This window comes from Peromyscus maniculatus, chromosome 8 (genome assembly GCF_049852395.1).
Source record: "Peromyscus maniculatus bairdii isolate BWxNUB_F1_BW_parent chromosome 8, HU_Pman_BW_mat_3.1, whole genome shotgun sequence".
In the NCBI taxonomy this organism is placed as follows: Eukaryota; Metazoa; Chordata; class Mammalia; order Rodentia; family Cricetidae; genus Peromyscus; species Peromyscus maniculatus.
The window spans coordinates 94909405-94930518 of NC_134859.1; the positions used below are offsets into that span (position 1 = coordinate 94909405).

General features: G+C 41.8%; 1 protein-coding gene across 27 annotated transcripts in view; it reads left to right on the forward strand.

The window, feature by feature from the left end:
• Helz (helicase with zinc finger) overlaps positions 1 to 21114 on the forward strand; it is a 171639-nt gene that overhangs the window by 58938 nt on the left and 91587 nt on the right. For 23 of the 27 annotated variants that reach the window (XM_076543601.1, XM_076543593.1, XM_015994149.3 and 20 more), the window contains 7 exons: positions 5768 to 5892; positions 8235 to 8291; positions 12651 to 12702; positions 13893 to 13968; positions 16496 to 16694; positions 17311 to 17418; positions 18473 to 18770. In XM_076543601.1, the coding sequence (XP_076399716.1) occupies positions 5768 to 5892; positions 8235 to 8291; positions 12651 to 12702; positions 13893 to 13968; positions 16496 to 16694; positions 17311 to 17418; positions 18473 to 18770 (915 nt within the window). The remainder of the gene's footprint in view (positions 1 to 5767; positions 5893 to 8234; positions 8292 to 12650; positions 12703 to 13892; positions 13969 to 16495; positions 16695 to 17310; positions 17419 to 18472; positions 18771 to 21114) is intronic. The other 4 variants (XM_076543611.1, XM_076543613.1, XM_076543614.1 and 1 more) reach the window with 1 other exon arrangement.

Here is a 21114-nt window from a genome sequence, read left to right on the forward strand (position 1 = left end):
GAACAATAAAAAGTGAGTAAATTAACCACAGAAACAGACGTGTGCCTGAGCACTTGAAAAGGCTTCTTTTACTAGATTCAGAATTTCCCTTGGGGGCTTGCAACAGAAATCTCAAGATGCTGACTTCTGAAACTGAGAGAGGAGGGAGTTTCAGGATAGAAAAACACAGTTTAAACTTACCATTTCTGCAGAGAAAGTGGCTTGATTTGGTTACTGGACACTAACAGTCAGTCACAGCTTTGCTGTGGCCATATGGCTATGCCTCTTTGGGAGCTTGGGAGCTTTAATGAAGAGGAAATTGAAGACATTCTGTGCAGTTGATGCTTTTCCTGCCTCATGCACACACAGGCTGTTTTTGCGCATATCGTTTTAACAATGGCTAAAGTAGAACATTTATCCAAGTGTGCACATGGTATCAGAGCTTTTGTAGTGTTTGGAGAGTAAGTATTTGTGTTTGTATTTGTGTTTAATTGTGGTTTCCGCTATTTTACTCTGTAGAATTATTTCCTATTTGTATATAATGGAGAAGTTGGGGTGTACTGAAAATAATTAGTGCCAATGTTAAATTTTACCTTACTTACTTTATTTATTCAGAGACAGGGTTTTAATATGTATCTCTGACTGGTCTAGAACTCACTGTGTCAACCAGGCCGACCTTAAACTTACAGAGATCCACTTGCTTTTCATGTATGGAGGTAGAGGTCAGAGGACAACATGGAGGAATTGGTTTTACCCTTTTACAATATAGTTCCAGCATAAAACAGTTTGTCAGGCTTGGTGACAAGTATGTTTACCTGCTGAGCCAACTTGCCAGTCCTGGGAAGAGAGCTAAAAATATCTTTACATTGGTTTATTATTTTTGAGACATAGTCTTGTCTTGTCGCATGACTGGTACTTACTGAACCAAGACTGGCCTCAAGATTATGACAGTTCTCCTGCTTCAGTTTCCTGAGTGCTCGAATTACAGATGTGAGCCACTATGTTGGGCTTAGAATTAAAAAGATTGTTATTATATGTTTGTAAGATATATGTGTGTAGGTGTGTACTAGAGTATGTGTGTGTGTGTGTGTGTGTGTGTGTGTAGGTCGTTGAACAGCTTTGTGGAGTTGATTATCCCTCCACCTTTCTCAGAGTTCCAAGAGTCAAACGCCAGTGGGTAGGCTTGTGCAGCGAGCCATCGTGCCTTCCTGAGAATTTATTTCAATTTTTGATTGAGTCCTTGAAGTATTGATTCTAAAAGTGATTGTATCTAGGTAGCAGATTATTTTATTAATTTAGCTTTTTTGGTATTTTCATTTTCTTTTAAAGAATTTTTAGGGCAGTGCTTTTATTAGGACAAGCTCCTTAATAAAAAACTATGGAAGTTAAGGTTAAGTTATTAAGAAATAACTTAATATTGTCCTGTTGCAAAAAAGCTCAACTTTTATTGTACTTCACTCTTAAGATGATTCTTCTCATTGCAGGCAATTCTTGAGAGGAAATCGCATGTCCTTGTGAATAGCCGAAGGCTCTCAGCTCTGACCTGACTGTTCTTGTTGACAGGGAAATGGCTATTCCTTTAGTATTACTCAGTTTCCAGTCCAGAGCATCAAGTTTATCCCCAAGTGTTTGGAAACAAGCCAGAGTTAGGACAGGAGGGAGTAGGTGCTTGGGCTGGCTGAGGTGGGGTAGGCAGGCTCCTCAGTCTACTCCTGTGCTCAGCAGGGGCATGCTGCAGAGAAGCACCTGAGCACCCAGACCTGCAGAGTTGGTGGGAAGAGAATTTATCTGCATAGAATTTTAACTCGAAAAAGACTTTTCTTTAAATTGCTAAAGATTATGTTTTTAATGTCATTTTCAAGTTCAGTTATCACAGCTGAGGCAAGTTGAGTAACATGCTGCCACACTCAGATTTCTTTCAGGTTTTTTCAGGTTTTTTCAGACAGTAAGAGACCTGATTGGCAGCATTGCTATTAACTTCGTTATATGACACAAAGTCAGGAATGCTCTTTATCATTCACTTCTTCTTTTTGCTCTGGTTCTTCATACAGACCCTGTGAGACTTGAGCTAAATTGCATTTAAGATAAACAGTTGGAAAAAAAGCTATTACAGCTACTTGTCTGAAAAGATGGAAGAAGGGAAACATGGTTTTGATAAATTCTGAGTTATTTAAACACTAGTGAAATGGCAGAATCTTAGGAAGTGAAATTCAGCCAATTTGTACAAGCTCAGAGAGCATGCTAGGTGCCCACTTGGCAGCACTTAAGCCTCATACAATGTTTTGTGATTTACCGTTTTTTAGAAATTTGTTTATTTGGCTGGGTGATGGTGGTGCACCCCTTTAATCCCAGCACTTGGGAGGCAGAGGCAGGCAGATCTCTGTGAGTTCAAGGGCAGCCTGGTCTAACACAGCGAGTTGCAGGACAGCCAGAGCTGTTACATAGAGAAACCTTGTCTTGAAAAACAAACAGAAACATTATTTCTTTTTACATTTGTATACTTGGTGCGTGTGGATGAGCACTTGTGGAGGTCAGAGGACAACCTATAGGATTCATTCTGTCCTTCCCTATGTGGGTTCTGGGGATTGAAACTCTGGTTGTCTCTTGGGAGCAAACTCCTTTCCCCACTCAGCCACCTTGATGACCTGTGCTTTACTAACTTTTATAAAGGTTCGAGTCAGCTGAAGTTGAGATGTTATTAAGTTTGCTCACTCCCTAGAACAGGGACCTCCTCTCCCTCAGACATTTTCCAGCTTTTAAAGTGTTTTATTATGTTTGAATTTTGACTTACAGCCTCAGACTTACCTAGCAGAGGATGACCTTGAACTTCTGATCCTCTGGCTTCTACCCCTTAATGCTAGGATTGCAGGTGTGTGTGGAGTAGGGACTGAAGCCAGGGCCTTGTGCATGCTCAGCAAGCACTGTACCAACTGAGCTACATCCTCAGATCAGTTTCTCAGCGTTTAACCTGTTTCTGTTTTTAAATTAAATTAAATTTAAAATAAACATTTAAAAATTGTGCGTGTGTGCACTCGTGCGCGTGTGCGTGCATGCTTGCTTGTTTGCTTGCACTTTTACTTGAGTGCACATTCACCTTTGGCACATCACATGTTACCTATGGCCTACGTATGGGGTCAGAGGACAATTTGATGGAGTTGGTTCTCTTCTTCCATCATGTGAGTCTCTGGATCAAGCTCATGTCATCAGGCCCGGTGGTAAGTACAACTCCAGGGCCTTTAACTAGTATTTTGCTTCTTTTTTTCCTTACTACATAGCTCTGGCAGGCTGGAGCTTGCTATGTAGACTAGGCTGTCCTTGAACTCCCAGAGCTCTACCTGTTTATGCCTCTAGAATGTTGGAATTAAAAGAATGCACCACCACACTCAGCTGTAGTGTTACTTTTAAAAATTAAAAATAGAAGTCTTTCTGGACCAAAGGAATATCTAAATAAATTGATGTATTTATTTGATGGAATATTACATCTTCAATAATATGATAAGTAAATATATTACTGTGGACAGTGTTGAATTTGCTGAGAGGGAAAAGTACATTAACTGTCATGTTTATATGGGCTGTACCATGTAAAATATGTAAATTTTAATAGTTGGATAAAAGCATAAGCAGTAAAGTGAACACTTTAATTGATGAGATTATGGTAAGCCTTAATGTAGGATTTTATTAGTGTTCCAATGTTAATTGTGTGACGGCAATATAACATCAGAACAGTGAGCTAGAGTCAGCACAAAACAACCAAAATCAACCAACCTGAACAGGCCACCTTCTACACAGCACAGCACACCTACTCATAAAGGGATTCTGGCTTGGAGATGGTTTACAACCAAGTTCAATTCCCAAAGTATTCTCTTGTAGCAAATTATTGTCTTGCAAAGTAATATAGATTCTTGTGGCACTTGTGATTGTGTTAATTTACATAGTCTTGCAAATAGTTTAGGTAGTATATTCTGTGGCCATTGGATAATTGGATCTTAGTTAATTTTCCTAGTTTTGATGAAGGCTCATTTTTTTCTTAGTGTTTAGACAGGACCTCACTGTGTAGGCCAGGCTGGCCTCAAAAGTCCACCTTTTTCTGCCTCTGCTGGGGTTAAAGGTGTGTGCTATTACACCTGCCTGAAAACTAATTTTTAATGCTTTTTAAGAAAAGATTTATATACTTTACTTTTTGTGTGGATGAGGGTTTTGCCTTTATGTATTACTGTGCATCATGTACATACCTAGTGCTTGAGGAGGTCAGGAGAGGGTGTTTGATTCCTTTGGAGCTGGAGTTACAGATGGTTATAGCCATCTTGTGGATGCTGGGAACTGAACCCAGGTTTTCTGCATTGCTGAGCCGTCTCTCCAGCCCCTAAAGGCTATTTCTTTCTTTTTTTCTTTTTCTTGGGAGGTTGGGGGTTGAAACAGAGTTTCTCTGTGTAACATCCCTGGTTGTCCTGGAACTCGCTCTGTAGAAAAGTCTGGCCTTGAACTCACAGAGATCCACTGCCTCTGCCTCCCAAGTGCTGGGATTAATGGGTATGTGCCATCACCACCTGGCTTTAAAGGCTAATTTTTAATTGCATGGAAATACCCAATATTGAGATTTCTCCTTCCTTCCTTCCTTCCTTCCTTCCTTCCTTCCTTCCTTCCTTCCTTCCTTCCTTCCTTCCTTCCTTCCTTCCTCCCTCCCTCCCTCCCTCCCTCCCTCCCTCCCTCCCTTCGTCCCCTTCTGCCTCTCCCACCCTCCTTCCCTTTCACCTCAGACTTACTATGTAGGTGAAGATAACCTTGAACTCCTGATTTTCCTGCTTCTCATCACTTTAGTGTCAGGGTTAGAGGGAGATGCTCCCTGTTATGTGCAGTGCTGAACATTGAACTTCATGTATGCTAGCCAAGCACTCTATCATTTAGCTATACCCCAGCCTGGGATTTGCAGTTGTCTTTAACAGTTTAACGGCACAGGGTCTGTTCAATAAATCTGCAGTTTTAAAAGCCCTCATTTAACTTGATATAACATATTAAACAATTTTTTGGAAAAATAATTTAGAAAGTATTATTGTGCGTAGAGAGTATATGTCTGCTGCTGTGGTGCAGCACACATGAGGTCATAGGGAAACTTCTTGGAGTTGGTTCTCTCCTTCTGCTAAGGGGTCCAAGGACTGATCCCAGGTCATTGAAATTACATAGCAAGCATTTATCCAACATGGTCTGTATTTCCTTAGCTGGAACCAGTTGACTTCAGGTATCCTCCTGCCTCAGCCTCTTGCTTAACTGGGCCTGTAGGGGTGCACTGCTATTCCCTACATCAACTGCTTGTTTTCTTTCTGATTAATTGACAGTTAATTACTTTACCTATGTGTGAGTGGTATTTTGAGGCATGTAGGTAGTATGTAGTGATCTGGGTAATTGATATCACTTGAAACATTTGTTTTTTCTTGGTTTGGGTGTATTCAAGATCTTCTCTACTTGCTGTTTTGAAGTCCATAATTCAGGGCCAGTGTTGTTCTGATGGCCACAGAACCTGACAAGTTCTTACTCAGCTGCACACTGGAGAGCCTTAGAGGATGTCTCCCTAGGTTTTGATGCTGAAAGTTGTAGTAGGGTTCATCTGATCTTTGCCATGTTCCTTCTTGTCCTTGCATGCATGTCTTAGAAAGAGCCTACTAATTTTTTTCTTCTGTTTGGAGTTATCCTGTTGGCATGTACAAAGACATACTTAGGATGTCTTCCTTTTAGAAGCGAAAAAAGTGGGTCTGAGTGCCCTGTGGCTAATGCTGTGTTTCTTCCTTGGCAGTACTGGGGGAAGAACTGGCCAAGGGAGAGGGTGCCTTCCGGGCGGTGCTGTGCTGCATGCAGCTCAAAGGGAAGCTCCAGCTTGTGTCCTCCATCCTTGCCAAGTCACTATCAGGAGAGTCTCTGGTATGTTGATGAGCACGGCTTTGAATGGTTGCTAACATTGGGGCATGTTTGACTCCTCAGGATAATATGAGGAAAATAGTGGATGTTTGGTGTAAGTGTAGTTTTGTCAGATGTCAAAATTCGTGACAATCCCAAGATGTTCATTGTTTTAAAATGAACTGACATTCAATCATTGGACCCTTGCCATTCATGATGGTGTATATAAAAATCACAGGTACTTTTTGCTGAGTTCTAAAGTATAAGATAACCAGAAGACTTTCTTTTTAAAAATTAAAATCAGCCGGGCAGTGGTAGTACACACCTTTAATCCCAGCACTCAGGAGGCAGAGGCAGGCAGATCTCTTGAGTTCAAGGCCAGCCTGGTCTATAGAGCGAGTTCCAGGATAGCCAAATCTACACAGAGAGACCCTGTCTTGAACCCTGCTCCTCCTCCAAAAAAGAAAAAACAAAAACAAAAACAAGAAAACCACCAAAGCTGGGCGTGGTAGTGCATGCCTTTAATCCCAGCACTGAGAGGCAGAGAGAGGCAGTTGTCTGAGTTCCAGGCCAGCCATGGACCATGTCTCAAAAACCAAAACAACAACAACAACAAAACAGAATTTTTTTAAAGGTTAATGTACATACTAATGGGTTTCATCATACCAAATGGGTGTGTGTAAGTTAATATCCTTGTTTACTTGATGGGAACTATCTAGTTATATTTAGACTTGAATTTAATTTTTTTAATTATAACTTTTATTGATTCTTAGTGGATTTCAAAGATAGGTTTTTAAATATATATATTTCCTAGTTTTCTTTGTTATAATTAAAGGGCTACTTTTTGTAACTTTATATTTTGGTTTTTCAAGACAGGGTTTCTCTGTGTAGCTTTGCGCCTTTCCTAGATCTTGCTCTGTAGACCAGGCTGGCCTGAACAAAGATCTGCCTGCCTCTGCCTCCCGAGTGCTGGGATTAAAGGCGTGTGCCACCACTGCCTGGCTCTTTTTGTAACTTTATAGAGTTGATAATTTATAGGAATTTGAAAGAAAACTTTTTTTTTCAAGTTTCTTGGTATTTTTCAGGCATCACAATGAAAACAGAGAAAGAAGAAAGTATATAATTACCAGGCAGTGTAAATTCTCTGTCAGTTATGCTTCAAGTTGATAGGAATTTTGAAAATCAAGAGCACAGATGGTGAAAATACAGAAATTAGAAAAGTATTTGTCTGTTATGAGGTGTAATATTATTGTTCCCCCACAGGGTAATTTAGTCAACTTGTAAGGAATTACTGTGCGGCGAATTGCTTCCTTAGTTTGGTGATGTCTCTGATTTCACAAGGTTTACAGATGTGAGCACAGCAAAGTGATGCAGCTGTTTAGATCTGAACAGCTGTGAAGATGTAGTTACTTAGTCTTTCTCTTTTGAGACAGGGTCCGGAGCTGGAGACAAACTTCTGCCTTACTCTACTGAGTGCTAGGATTACAGTGGCTAGCCACCCTTCCTAGGAAGAGAAGAATGTAGCCCAGACTGGCCACAGGCTAGGGGTCCTCCCTCATCTTTCAAATTCAGCAGTTACAACTGTGCCCAGCCTTAAAAGGATTTTTCCTATAATTATTTTATTGTTGTATCTTGCTCTGTAGACCAGGCTGGCCTTGAACTCACAGAGATCTGCCTGGCTCTGCCTCCTGAGTGCTGGGATTAAAGGCGTGCACCACCACCACCACCACCACCTGGCCTGTTGGGAGTTTTTAATTTTTAAAATAATTTGTTTTTAATTTTCAAATTTTCTGAAATTTGAATTTCAAATTTTAACAAGTAAATGAGCCATCTTTAGGCACTAGATTACTTCCTGGTTTCTGTGATGGTGGATACCCCTGAGTTCAGCATTTCATATATACAGACAAGCCTGTTAGCACCAAGGGAGAGGGAAAAATAGTTTTAGGTTTGCTTTTCTCATGTTTTGTTCTGTACTCATAGCTTGGCAAGCATTTTATAGAATTAAAAAAAATTATTTTTTTGAGGCAGAGTCTCATGTAACTCTGGCTGACCTGAACTCACTCTGTAGACCAGGTTGGCCTCGAACTCACAGAGATCTGCCTGCCTCTGTCTCCTGAGTGCTGAGATTATTTTACACCTGTACATCAGGTGAGTTCTTGTAGCATGTGTACTTAGCTGGAGCAGCAACCGATTCTTTCTCCGTTAGGCTTCTTTTCCTTTCCCTGGCTGCCTGCAGCTTCTCAGTGACAGAGCAGCAGTGTGGAGGAAGGGAAAGGGAGCTGTGGTGACTGCAGAGAAGCTCACCCGAGTTGTGAGACCAAAGAACTACACACTGATGGTTTTCTGTCTTCATTTCCTCCTTGCAGAATGGGATGGTAACGAAAGATTTGACAAGACTCAAGACACTTCTCGCAGAGACGGAGGTGAGTCCATTGCCGGGCTCCCTTTGGGTGCACCAAAGCCAGTGAGGTCAGTGAGCATTCTGTTAGCCAGTCAACATGCAAGGTGACGGCGGACCTTCTGTGCAGCTGGGTCAGGTCCCACTCTCAGAACACAGCTTCTTCTCAGGCCTCCTCTGCATCCCAGGACTTCTGTTCTGACTAATTCTTCTTTTTGAGTGTATATATGTGTGTAGTTTGTGTGTATGTGTATTCACCCATGTGTGGGCACACATGGATGTCTGGGTGTGTGTGCACATGTGTGTGTACATACAGGTGGAGGCCTGAGGTTAATGTAAGAAGTCTTCCTCGATTATTTTCTATTTGTTGAGGCAGGGTCTCTCACTGAACCTGGAGCATACCAATTCTGGCTAGTTGAGCTAGCCAGCTGTCCTTGGATCCCTTGTCTCTGCCTCTTGAGTGCAGGGATTGGGGGGGGGTCACCATGTCTCTGGCTTTTACATGGGTCTGGGGATCTGAACTCTGCTCTTCACATTTGTATGGCAAGCTCTTCATGCACTGAGTCGTTTCTCTGGCACCCATCCTTGTTATTCTGGTTAGTTATCTCTGGCCCCCAAATGGAAGGTAGTTGGGTAATTTTAATTTTTTTCCTAAAGATTTTATGTGCATTGGTGTTTTGCCTGCATGTATGTCTGTGTGAGAGTGTCCGATCTTGGAGTTACAGACAGTGAGCTGCCATGTAGGTGTTGGGATTTGAACCTAGATTCAGAGAAATAATAAAAAATTAAAATTTCCCAGTGGCTGGAGAGATGGCTCAGTGGTTAAAAGCACTGACTGCTCTGCCAGAGGTTTCTGGTTCAATTCCCAGCACTCAAATGGCATCTCATAACTGCCCGTAACTCCAATATCTGACACCCTCACACAGACATACATTCAGGCAAAACACCAGTGCACATAAAAATAAATTGTTTATAAAAACCCACAACATTAGAAAACTCAAACAAGATAATCCTAGTCCTAATCATCTGTATCTTTTTCAAAAAAAAATTTTTTTTTTTAAAGATTTATTTATTATGGGGACTGGAGAAATGGCTCAGCAGTTAAGAGCACTGATTGTTCTTCCAAAGGTCCTGAGTTCAATTCCCAGCAACCACATGGTGGCTCACAACCATCTGTAATGAGATCTGGTGCCCTCTTCTGGCCTGCAGAGACACATACAGGCAGAACACTGTATACATAATAAAATAAATATTTAAAAAAAAAAAGATTTATTTATTATGTATACCATGTTCCACCTGCATGTATGCAGTCAGGCCTGAAGAGGGCACCAGATCTAACTACAGCTGGATGTGAGCCACCATGTGGTTGCTGGGAGTTGAATTTAGGACCTCTGGAAGAGCAGCCACTGCTCTTAACCGCTAAGCCATCTCTCCAGCCCTCATCTGTATTTTTTTTAAGGAAATCTGTGACTTAGAAGATTTTTTTATATTAGGGAATGGTTTGGAAATGCCAAGTGTCCACGTAACAGCTGCAGAAATGAGTGCTCTAGGGAAGCTCTTGCAGGGCTCATGGAAGGCAGGGGCAGCAGTGGCATGTAAAGATACACAGCTCATCTAGGCCTAGAAAAATATTTTATTTGGATGTCCTATTTTATGTATTTATTTATTTTGCCCCCCCCCCCCCCACTTTTATTTCAAGACAAGGTCTCTCTGTTTAGTCCTTGCTGTCTTGGAACTCACTTTGTAGACCAGGCTGGCTCCAAACTCACAGAGATCCACCTGCCTCTGCCTCCGGAGTTCTGAGAAAGGCATGTGCCATCATAGCCTGGCGGCCCATTTATTTTTGATGTTAAAATATAATTAGATCATTTTCTCCCTCCCTTTATTCCAACTCTTTCCAAGTACCTGCCCTTGCTCTCTCAAATTTATGGCCTGTATTTCTATTCTGTTTCTGTTACTTGTGTGTATCTGATTTCAGGTATTATTAACCAGTTGGGGGCTCTTCCCCAAGAAAGGCTGTTTCTCTTGCTCTCGGCAGTTCTTGGTTGTCTCTAGTTCTTTGTCTAGGATTGAGCTCCATGGTAACATATCTGTGGTGTCAATTTTTTGTTTGTTTGTTTGTTTTCAGGGACAGGGTTTCTCTGTGTAGCTTTAGCTGTCCTGGAACTTGCTTTGTAGACCAGGCTGGCTCCAAACTCACAGACATCCACCTGCCTCTGCCTCTGGAGTGCTGGGACTAAAGGCATGTGCCAGCACTGCCCACTGTTGGTCTCATTCTTGTTCAGATCTTTTTTATTCATTCACATTGTGTAGACCTTGCTCCTGGAACTTAGTGATCTTTTGTGAAACACAGAATGCTCGTAGTGTAAGTAATTCCTCCTGGTTTATTTTTCTTTATGTATTCATATTCAATCCATTTTACCAAAAACTGGGTTATCTTTTAAAAAAGCACTCATTAGTAGCTTGATAATGACAGACACTAACTGTGGTGATTTTGATCTTCAAAGTTCAATTTGGTCACATGGCAATATGGCAAGAGCGTTACTTCAGATATCCAGTCTGCATTGCCACCATCCATTCTGTGTTACAAGACATTTCAAATTTCATCTTAACATAAGGTTTCTTTCTCCTGAGTGTTGAAGGCTGAGGTGTGTCCAGCAGGAAAAGATCCAGAGGCTGTTTGATTTAGGTGCTATTGGCATATAGTCAGTTGGCTCAGGGAGAAATAAGACAAGTGATAGGGCAGTGGCAGCTGGGAGGAGAGTGTAGGACAGACAGGGTAGATGTTTTAGACCTGCTCAGGATGGCAGAGTTCAGCATGACTTTTCATTTTTTTGCTTTTCTTTCTTTCTTTCTTTCTTTCTTTCTTTCTTTCTTTCTTTCTTTCTTTCTTTCTTTCTTTCTTTCTTTCTTTCTTTCTTTCTTTCTTTCTTTCTTTCTTTCTTTCTTTCTTTCTTCCTTCCTCCCTCCCTCCCTCCCTCCCTCCCTCCCTCCCTCCCTCCCTCCCTCCCTCCCTTCTTTCCTTCTCTTTTCTTTTCTTCTCTTTTCTTTTCTTTTCTTTTCTTTTCTTTTCTTTTCTTTTCTTTTCTTTTCTTTTCTTTTCTTTTTTTAAATTTATGTGCATCAGTGTTTTGTCTGCATGGGGCTGGCGGGTACCCTGGAACTGGAGTTACAGATAGCTGTGAGCTGCTGTGTGGAAGCTGGGAATTGAACCTGGGGCCTTTGGAAGAGCATCTAGTGCTCCCAACTGCTGCGCCATCTCTCCAGCCCCCCAGGATGATTTTTAAGATTTCAGCCTGAGCCTAGCCAAAGGGCTTGCTGCCATCTGAATTCAATCACTGGAACCCACGTAGTGGAGAGAGAGAACCGACTCTTGCAAATTTTGCTCTGACCTCCACACTCTTGCTGCGCCATGTGTGTCCATACACTTAACATGAATACAAAACAAAGAAAATGTAATCAAAATAATCTCAAAACAAAGAGTTTGCAGTGTGTGGCTGTCTTCAGGGGAAGACTCCTCCTTGAGATGAGTACTAGAGAGGCTTAGAATTGGAGTAAAGTTGGTGAATTTTGTTTTGCACATGCTGTGTTTGAGGTGCTCATCATGTGAGAGCTACTCTGGGGGCTGATTGGAAAGCAGAAAGACAGCTTATGCTGTTGGTGACCAGTCTTCACACTGTCAGTGACCCAGCAGGGACGGTGCTGCACTAAAGCGAAGTGTGTGTGAGACACTTGTCTTAGGGAGACAGAGAGAAGAGACCCTCGCCTTGCAGCCTGCTGTAGAAGAAAGGCCTGTCCCAGATGGAAGAGGACTTGGTAGGGAGGGTCAGGAAAGCTAGAACTGAGGAATCATAGCTGCCCTCTTTCTGGCCAGGTCGCTCTTCAGGTGTTAGCAGGAGAGAGAAGCCAGCACATGGATGGCAGCTGCCTGCTCAGCGGGTCCAGAGTGTAGTCTTTTCTTCAGGTAGCAGGATGCCTTTCCACTGCAGGGAGGGCATCTGGGAAGGACTTCATCTCCATGCTCTGGTAGTGCACTAGAAAGAGCAAAAATGTTACTTCCAAATAGATTTCTATTATTTGCTTTACTTTTATTTTATGTGCATGAGTGTTTTGCCTGCATGTGTGTATATATACCATGTGTCAGCAGTGACCATAGAGGCCAGAAGCGGACATGAGGTCTCCTGGAACTTGAGTCAAGGAGGATTGTGAGCTGCCTTGTGGGTCCTGGGACAAGTCCTAGTCCTTTTACAGCAGCAAGTTCCTTTTACAGCTGAGCCATCTCTGCAGTTCCCTCCTCATTTTAACCCTGGAAATACCCACATTTAAACCAGCACCAGTCAGTACTTTTTATTTCTCTTACACCTTTTTCACTTGAAAATTGCAGACAGCAACAAGTAATGTCCTCTCTGGATGTCATGTGGAAGACTTAGATGAAGGTAAGCACTAAATTTGTCATAGCTTCTGCTGACTCTTACTATGGCCCTTGCCTTTTAATTGAAGAATTTCTGGGGGGAAAATTCCTGAGTATAGTCTCTATAGTTGGAGATGTAGGAAAGGATATAAACATTAGAAGCATGTGTAGATGAAAACAAACCTCTCTCTGAAACCTTTCCCTAGGTGAACTGAGTAATGATAACTCCATAGATAGCTGTGTAGCCGAGGCTGGCCTTGATCTCCTGGTGCTCCACTTGTGAGCACTGGTGCTCCACTTGTGAACACATGGATTGCAGGTGCGCACCAGTAGGCCTGCTCTCTCAGCCTGCTCTGAAGTGTCTACTCCATGCTAACGTGGCTGACTTCTCAGGGCTCGTCTTCACCCGCATATTCAGGTTTCAAATGAATATTTATTGAGACTCAGTGGTTTCCCCAAGTCACTTAGCTAGTAATGGATGAAGCACAACTTTTAAGCTTAGCCTGGCAGAATATCTGTCTTGTCCCGTAGGGGAGGGACAGGAACGTGTAAGGATAGAAAATGGCGGCTTATTTGGAACTTCATCTAGAACAATCAATGTCATTTTTATGCAGAAATTTATGCACTTAGCTCCTGTATATGCTTAACTGTTGGAGCTTCCTTTCGGTTATACGTTCTGTAGTGATGTGCCCCAGATCGGTCTTCAGGGGCATCTCTCTCAGTGTGCAGTGATTGCTGGACAGTCAGTTTTCATTCCTGAAGGAGTTTCTCAGAGAAATGCATTCTGTGCTTAGGAAATGACAAGCATCTGAGTTCTCAGAGGAGAAATTGCCCTGGGAGGAAGCCCACCACCTGTCAGATCAGAGTCAGCACCACCAACCTGATTTAGCTGCTCAGGCTCTGTCTCCCAAGTGCTGGGATTAAAGGCATGTGCCACCACCACCCAGCCTTGAAAGTAGTTTTTTAAAAATTAATGATCAAAGCAATTTGGTTTTCTTATTTTGGCCATCACATCATCAGTTTTCTTTTATAAAAATGACGAGTTTTGGGTGACATCTAATTTTCACCAACCACAGCAGCATGCTGTTTTATAGAGTCGATTGACTAACTTAGTTGATTGGTAGGGGCACCTTTGCATGTCTGTTTTAAATCATGTAGGATGACAAATGTCTTAGACATTAAAATGTTCGAAATTATGTCCTCATTACTCCCTAGGGTCTTGTAACGGTTGGCATTTCCGCCCGCCACCCAGGGGAATCACAAGCAGCGAGGAATATACTTTGTGTAAAAGGTAATGTAAGAAATATATATATTTTTGGTTTTTCGAGACCGCGTTTCTTTGTATAGTTTTGGTGCCTGTCCTGGATCTTGCTCTGTAGACCAGGCTGGCCTCGAATTCACTGAGATCCGCCTGCCTCTGCCTCACGAGTGCTGGGATTAAAGGCGTGCACCACCACCACCCGGCATGTAATTCTTATATATTGAATTTATGAGTACTTTATATTTGAAGGACTTTCAGAATTAATGATGTGACTCTATTAATACTTAATTATTTCTGAAAATGTAGAAAGTAAACTAAAGTCCCATTTTAAAAGGCGAGCTCATCAGTTCCTTTCATAAGCATGAGTGGCTGGTGGGGCTTCGCATAGACCTTGCTGCCCTGAACTGCCTGGCAGAGTGATGGACACAGTCAAGATGACAGCTTGGCTTGGGAGTGGAGACAAGGACTGAACTAGTAGACACTGCGAGTCCTTGTGGTGCCAAGTTATTGGAGCCAACATGATGCTTTGAAAAAGAAACCTGAGCAGCCTGAGAGTCTAGATGAGAAGAGACCCCTTTTCTTTTGAGGGAAATAATTTTTTAACATTTATTTTTATGGGTATGAGTGTTTTATCTGCACGTAGGTCTGTGTACCATGTATGTGTCTGTTTCCTACAGAGGCCTGAAGAGGGTGTCAGCTTCGCCCCTTGGACAGGAGTTACAGACAGTTGTGAGCTGCCGTGTGGGGGCTGGGAATTGACATTGGGTCCTCTGGAAATGCAGCCAGGGCTCTTACCTGATAGGTAGTGAAATAACTTAGGAAAACATAGAAAAACAACTTTTTGTAGCATGAAAACATACTGTGTATATATAAAAGGCAAATACACGATTTTGTACGTTTTCTGAAGCAAGTGAGGATTTAATCATCATCAGCATGCTATGATCACATGCTTCACGTTCACTTTGGATGCTTTGGAGACACTGGGCAGATGAACTGTCAGGGTTCATCTAGAGTGTGTTTTCCAATTTAAAGTTGTCCACATATTATATCTGTCTTGTTTTGTTAAATGTACTTTAATTTTTTTCTCAGAGGATCTTTCATCAATTTTTAAATGTTTTTACTGACCTAAGATCATACATTACATAGTTTTGCAGGGCATTTTAAAGTATTTATTTATTTATTTATTTATTTATTTATTTATTTATTTATTTATTTATTTATTGAGACAGGGTTTTCCTGTGTATTTCTGGTGTCCTGGATCTTGCTCTATAGACCAGGCTGGCCTCGAACCCATAGAGATTGCTTGGCTCTGTCTCCCAAGTGCTGGAATTAAAGGCATGTGCCACCACCACCCAGCTTTAAAGTAGTTTTTTAAAAATTAATGATCAAAGCAATTTGGTTTTCTTATTTTGACCATCAGATCATCAGTTTTCTTTTATAAAAACCATGAGTTTTGAGTGACATCTAATTTTTTGTGTGTGTTTGTATATGTAATATATGATAAGTATGTGTATTGTATAGGCGCCAACACAGTTTCACCTTAAACATGTATCATTTCTTTGTGTTAAGAACACTCCAAATCCAACTGATTGAAATATGCACTGTATTATTGTTGTCTCTAGTCACTAGTGTTTGAAGTTGTGGATTGAATCCAGGCCCTCACTCAGGCTAGGCAAGTGATGTACCATGGAGCTCCAGCCCCAGCTGGTAAGCTCAGTGTTCAGAATCACAGACACTGAGGCGGCATTAGCTCTGTGTCCTTTGAAGTCAACATTTCTCGATTTAACTCTTGAAGAACTGAGGAACTGTGGCATGAGTTTGTGACTCTGAACTATGAAACTTTCATCCTGAATTTCTTTGGGACTTAACAGTAGCTAGTAGTTTTAATGAAGTAATAGAGAAAGAGACAAGCATCCCCTTGGAAGGTGGTGCTCTGAGGTGCCTAGTATGCAGAGCGTGTCTGGAATTCATGCCGTCTGGGGACTCAGGCCATGGCTGTGTGAACAGATAGTCCACTGGATGTCAGTACTGCTTCAGGAAGATTCTGTTGTCTAAGGGAGCACAAAGGAAGCATGTCTTCAATATTTTATTTGGGCCAGAGGGGTCTCAATATGTTATTGTGCTTTAAGCTCACCATGTTCCTAAGCACAAAGTCGGGGGGTACTGGAGTCAGGGTTGCTGCCCTGACTCTCATGAGTGTCTGCCACCCCCTTCTCCCATCTTTGGACTTGGCAGTATAAATCCGGCCTCTCAAGGTTTTTGTCTTCTGACTGAGACAAAAATACTGAGGAGGAAGAGGGCAAATGGTGGAAGATATCCTTAAATGGTTGAACAAGCTGGGCAGTTTTGATACACACCTTTAATCCCAGCACTCAGGAGACAGGGGCAGGCGGATCTCTGAGTTTGAGGCCAGCCTGGTCTACAGAGTGAGTTAGAGTGAGTTTCCAGGACAGCCAGGGCAACACAGAGAAACCCGTCTCAAAAGACCCTCAAGTCTTCCCTCCCTACACAGAAAAACGTTGAATGTACATAAAACAGTCTTTCCTATTCTTCTTAGGTTTTTAGAGCAAGGAATCTGTAGGTATGGTGCCCAGTGTACTTCAGCACATTCCCAGGAAGAATTAGCAGAGTGGCAGAAAAGATACGCCTCCCGGTTAATAAAACTGAAGCAGCAAAATGAGAACAAACAGCTCTCAGGCAGCTACATGGAAACCTTGATAGAGAAGTGGATGAGCTCACTGTCTCCTGAGAAAGTGGTAAGAACTGACTGCCTTCTGCTGCTCGGGCTCTAAGCAGTGCGCTGTTCCATATTTGCTTTCTCGTGTGCTCAGTTGTAGCTATTTCTTTAGTCTACTAAGAACACTTTTTTTTTTTCTATTTTCTTGTTTTTGTTTTTGTATTTTGAGACAGGGTATCTCTGTGTAGCCCTGCCTGTCCTGGAACTCACTTTGTAGACCAAGCTGTCCTCAAACTCACAAGATTCCACCTGCTTCTGCCTCCTCAGTGCTGGGATTAAAGGTATGTGCCACCACCACCTGGCTGAGAATGTGTTCTTAATAAAGTGGTGTTTTTAGTAACAGAAGCTGGCTTATTTGTTAAAGTGAAAGGCAGAAATGAATGTTTGTCTGGAGGTATGTAACTTCTATAGTAATGACCTTCATTTAGGGGTGTTTTGATTCTCAGGTTTTGGTTGTTAATTTTCTTCTGGCTGCATCACATGTCTCTCTTGTAAGAATGGCTGGAAAGGAGTGTGTAAAATCCCTTGGTCAGCAAGCGCTCCATCTGTGCTCATGGCTGACACTTGTTACTTTGCTGGCTTCTCACTTGGGTTTCTACCCTCAGACTCTAACAGGAATTGCTCTTTGCTTTCAGCTTAGCGAATGCATAGAGGGAGTTCAGGTGGAGCACAACCCTGACCTGTCGGTCACCGTCAACACCAAAAAATCTCACCAGACATGGACTTTTGCTCTGACCTGTAAGGTATGAACCACATGCTAATTAAAGATTATCAGATTTGTTCAGTTTCTTGAAGCTTATTTATTGGACTTTAAATGCTTTTTAAGAGAGAGTTAAAAATGATTTACTCTGGATACATTTTTTGTAGACTCTGTATTGTGCCAAAGTGGGTTTCTGTATTTCAGTCATTAAATATCCTTTTCCACTTTGAAGTAAGATCCATTTAGCTATGTAGGACACTTTCTTATTTACTTGGTAAAAAAGTCTGACATACTTCTAAACTTGGAACGTAGGGTGGGGTTCATGGCTTACAATGAACTGTTTGATATTTGAATTATTTAATCTGGCAGTTCTAAGATTTTTTTTTAATGAAGACCTATTTTTATAGGATTTCAGTTGATGAAGTCACAAATTCTGTAATAATGTACATTTTTATTTTATTTTATTTTTATATTTTGTGTTTCATGGGCCTTGCCCATGCTAGGCATGTGTTCTACCACTGAGCTCTATCCCCAGCCCTAGAGAGCGGTTTTCAATAAGAGACATTTTTCTGCAGTGCTTCTCATTTTAAATTATGATGGTTGCAGTTTAAGATTGGAGTAGAGTTAACCTTTCAGTGAATCTGTTCAGTGGAGAAGTTTGTGTTCTTTTTAGTGGTGTTTCTTCTCAGCACCATCTGCATCTTGAGATGGAATGTTTAGCTTCAGCCCTGAACCCAGTCCAGTGCCCTCAGAGGTAACTGTCCTCCTGTGAAGGCTTCCTCCGTGAGGCTCTGTCAGCACAGTTAGAGGTGGATCCACGGTGGCAGACTTTGCCACAGGGAAAGATGAACATATGCAGAAGGTCCAGGGAGGCTGATGATGTAGCATACGTATATCATGTAGAGACTTTGATTTAACCATTGTTTTGGTTTTTGTTTTCTTCTTAAATAGCTTGTGAGCACAGTTTGTTGGACATCATAGTATCTTAGAAACATGGGGAGTAGCAGGCCCTTCCAGGAATATTGTCATTGAAGAGCCCAGTTACAATTGAATTTTCACCCCCTTGTACTCAATGAATTATTTTAACTTCCTTGTAGCCTGCAAGAATGCTGTATCGGGTAGCATTGCTTTATGATGCTCATCGTCCTCATTTTAGTATCATTGCCATATCTGCCGGAGATAGTACTACCCAGGTATCACAAGAAGTCCCTGAAAACTGTCAAGAATGGATAGGAGGAAAGATGGCCCAAAATGGATTAGATCATTACGTGTATAAAGTCGGGATAGCATTTAACACAGAAATATTTGGAACTTTTCGCCAAACCATAGTTTTCGACTTTGGATTGGAGCCAGTACTCATGCAAAGAGTAATGATTGATGCAGCTTCTACAGAAGGTAATATTTAGACTTTTTTCCCCCGATGCAATGTATTAAAAGGCAAGATTGAAAGATGTGTATTGACCCCTAAATATTTCACAGATAGGGAGGGAATAAAAAGGGAAAATTCCCATGTTAATTGACTTATTCACTGGGTAATGACCATAAAATGGGTCAGGTTGTGCCTTGATCTCTTCATGCAGTCATCAGGCAAATCTTGCTTTGAAGTCCCCAAAACTTACCTTACACGAGTAGATAATTAGGTCTGTTTCGGTCTAGCAATTTCCTGTTAAAGTAAGATGGTTTTAGCACAGCCAGACCTTTTAGTACTTGTTTGACTCGATTGTCTTTCTAAGGGTGATAACGTATCTATCTACCGTGTCTATTTCCATTTCCTACTGACTGTTTAGTTAGCTTTGCTAATGTTACTACATTATCTCTGAAGGAAAAGCCCTCAATATCAGTGGTGAGTCAGCAGCAGATGCCTTCACTGCTGCTAAGGAGGGCAAGGTGTCTCAGCAGAATCTGCTTGGTGCTTTGGGAAGGCTCCCTGTTTCAGCACAGAGTGCCTGCATACGTGCTGCTGCAGCTGACTTGCTTTGTATACTGTTGCTGGTGCCTGTACTGAAATTTGATGCCTAAATCCAACAGGACAGGGAAAGGGCAGCCCACACTTCTGTGGCTCTTGGTTGGATTCTAGGTGCTTTAATTTATTAAACAAATGATTAAAGATTGCTTTGATGACACCATATAGTAAGCGATATGAAACTTGGTACTGTGCTTACTGGAACTAACCATAATGTAGAGGATCTTTGCCCCAAGTTCCAGTGTCCCATTCATTAGAACCTGGAATAGTTTTCTTTTCATGAGCAGACACTAGGATGCTGTGGTTTGGACGTGGTAACTGGACAGTGCAACTCTTCTTTCTCTTGTTGAGGTTAATGGATATACTTACTTACCTATCCGTTCGTCCCTCCATCCATCCATCCATCCATCCATCCATCCATCCATCCGTCTTTTATTTTTCTGGGACTGAGTCTCACTAAGTAACCTAGGCTGGCCTTGAAGTCTCAAGTCTCCTGCCTCAGCCTCCCCAGCACTGGAGTTACAAGTATGTATGACCACGACTGGCCTTCACTGTAGTAACATTTATGCCAAGCTTTTGTTGTTAGGTGATGTCGTCTTTGTGTATGCTAATGTAACCCAGGCTTCATTTTATCTCATTTTCTGCCTCATTTGATCTCATTTACATTTTATTTACTTGTATGTAATTTTGTCACTTTTCTCAGTAAGAACAAAAATATGTTAATTTCCATAGCCAAAAATAGATATGCCAGTAGATAAAATACAAATAAAAGCACAGGGTATAACAAATCTTTTGATGAAGGACTAGATGGTAAATGTTGTAGGTTTTGTGAGGACTTGGTCCTGGGCAGATCTTTAGGAATGGGCCTGACTACACTCACAGGACTTCAGAACTGCACTGTTTGAAGTTAGGGGGAGGTTGGAATTATAGAAAGAGAAGAAAAGGAACTCCTCTCTTTAGCGTCCAGATGGATTTTGTTTTAGAAGTTTGTTCTTAGAGTAGTGCTTGTTTTCTTGGCTTGTTTTCCCATAAATGTTAAGAATCCACACTAGTGGGTGTTAAATGTCTGCAATACAAAGTTAAGGGAAGCCAGGCAGTGGTGGCGCACGTCTTTAATCCCAGCAGTTGGGAGGCAGAGGCAGGCGGATCTCTGTGAGTTCGAGGCCAGCCTGGGCTACAGAGTAAGTTCCAGGACAGCCAGGGCTGTTACACAGAGAAACCCTATCTTGGAAATTTAAAAAAAAAAAAAAAAAAAAAGTTAAGGGAAATGTTGCAGGTAGAACAGCTGATGAGTCAAAGTAGTGAAGGTGACTTCAGGGTCCTCTGATAGGCTAGGGAAGAGGGCCACTTTGACAGCTGTCTATGTATTTTGCTTCTAGAAGAGGAGCGGTAATGAGATCACACAGAGCTGGATGGGAATCCTGGTTTTCTACTTGTCTCTGAGGCTCTAGGTAGAGATATTAATATCTCCAGCTTGAAGGGGAAACATTTAGAGAATAGACCTAGTGTATCTTCCTTAGATGAGTATGCGGACTAGCAGTACATCTGTCAGGTTTAGCTCATAGTAGGCATTTAAAAGCGTTGTTTTCAGGTTGGCAAGATGGCTCAGCGGATAAAGGCATTTAACACCAAGCAGGTTACTTTATTGATTGGGAGAGGGGCACACGTATGCCGCAGAACATGTGTGGAGGTCAGAGGACTTTTTGAGAGTCAGTTCTCTCCTACCATGTGATCCCAGGGCTCAAACTCAGATTGTCAGGCTTGGTGGCAGTGCCT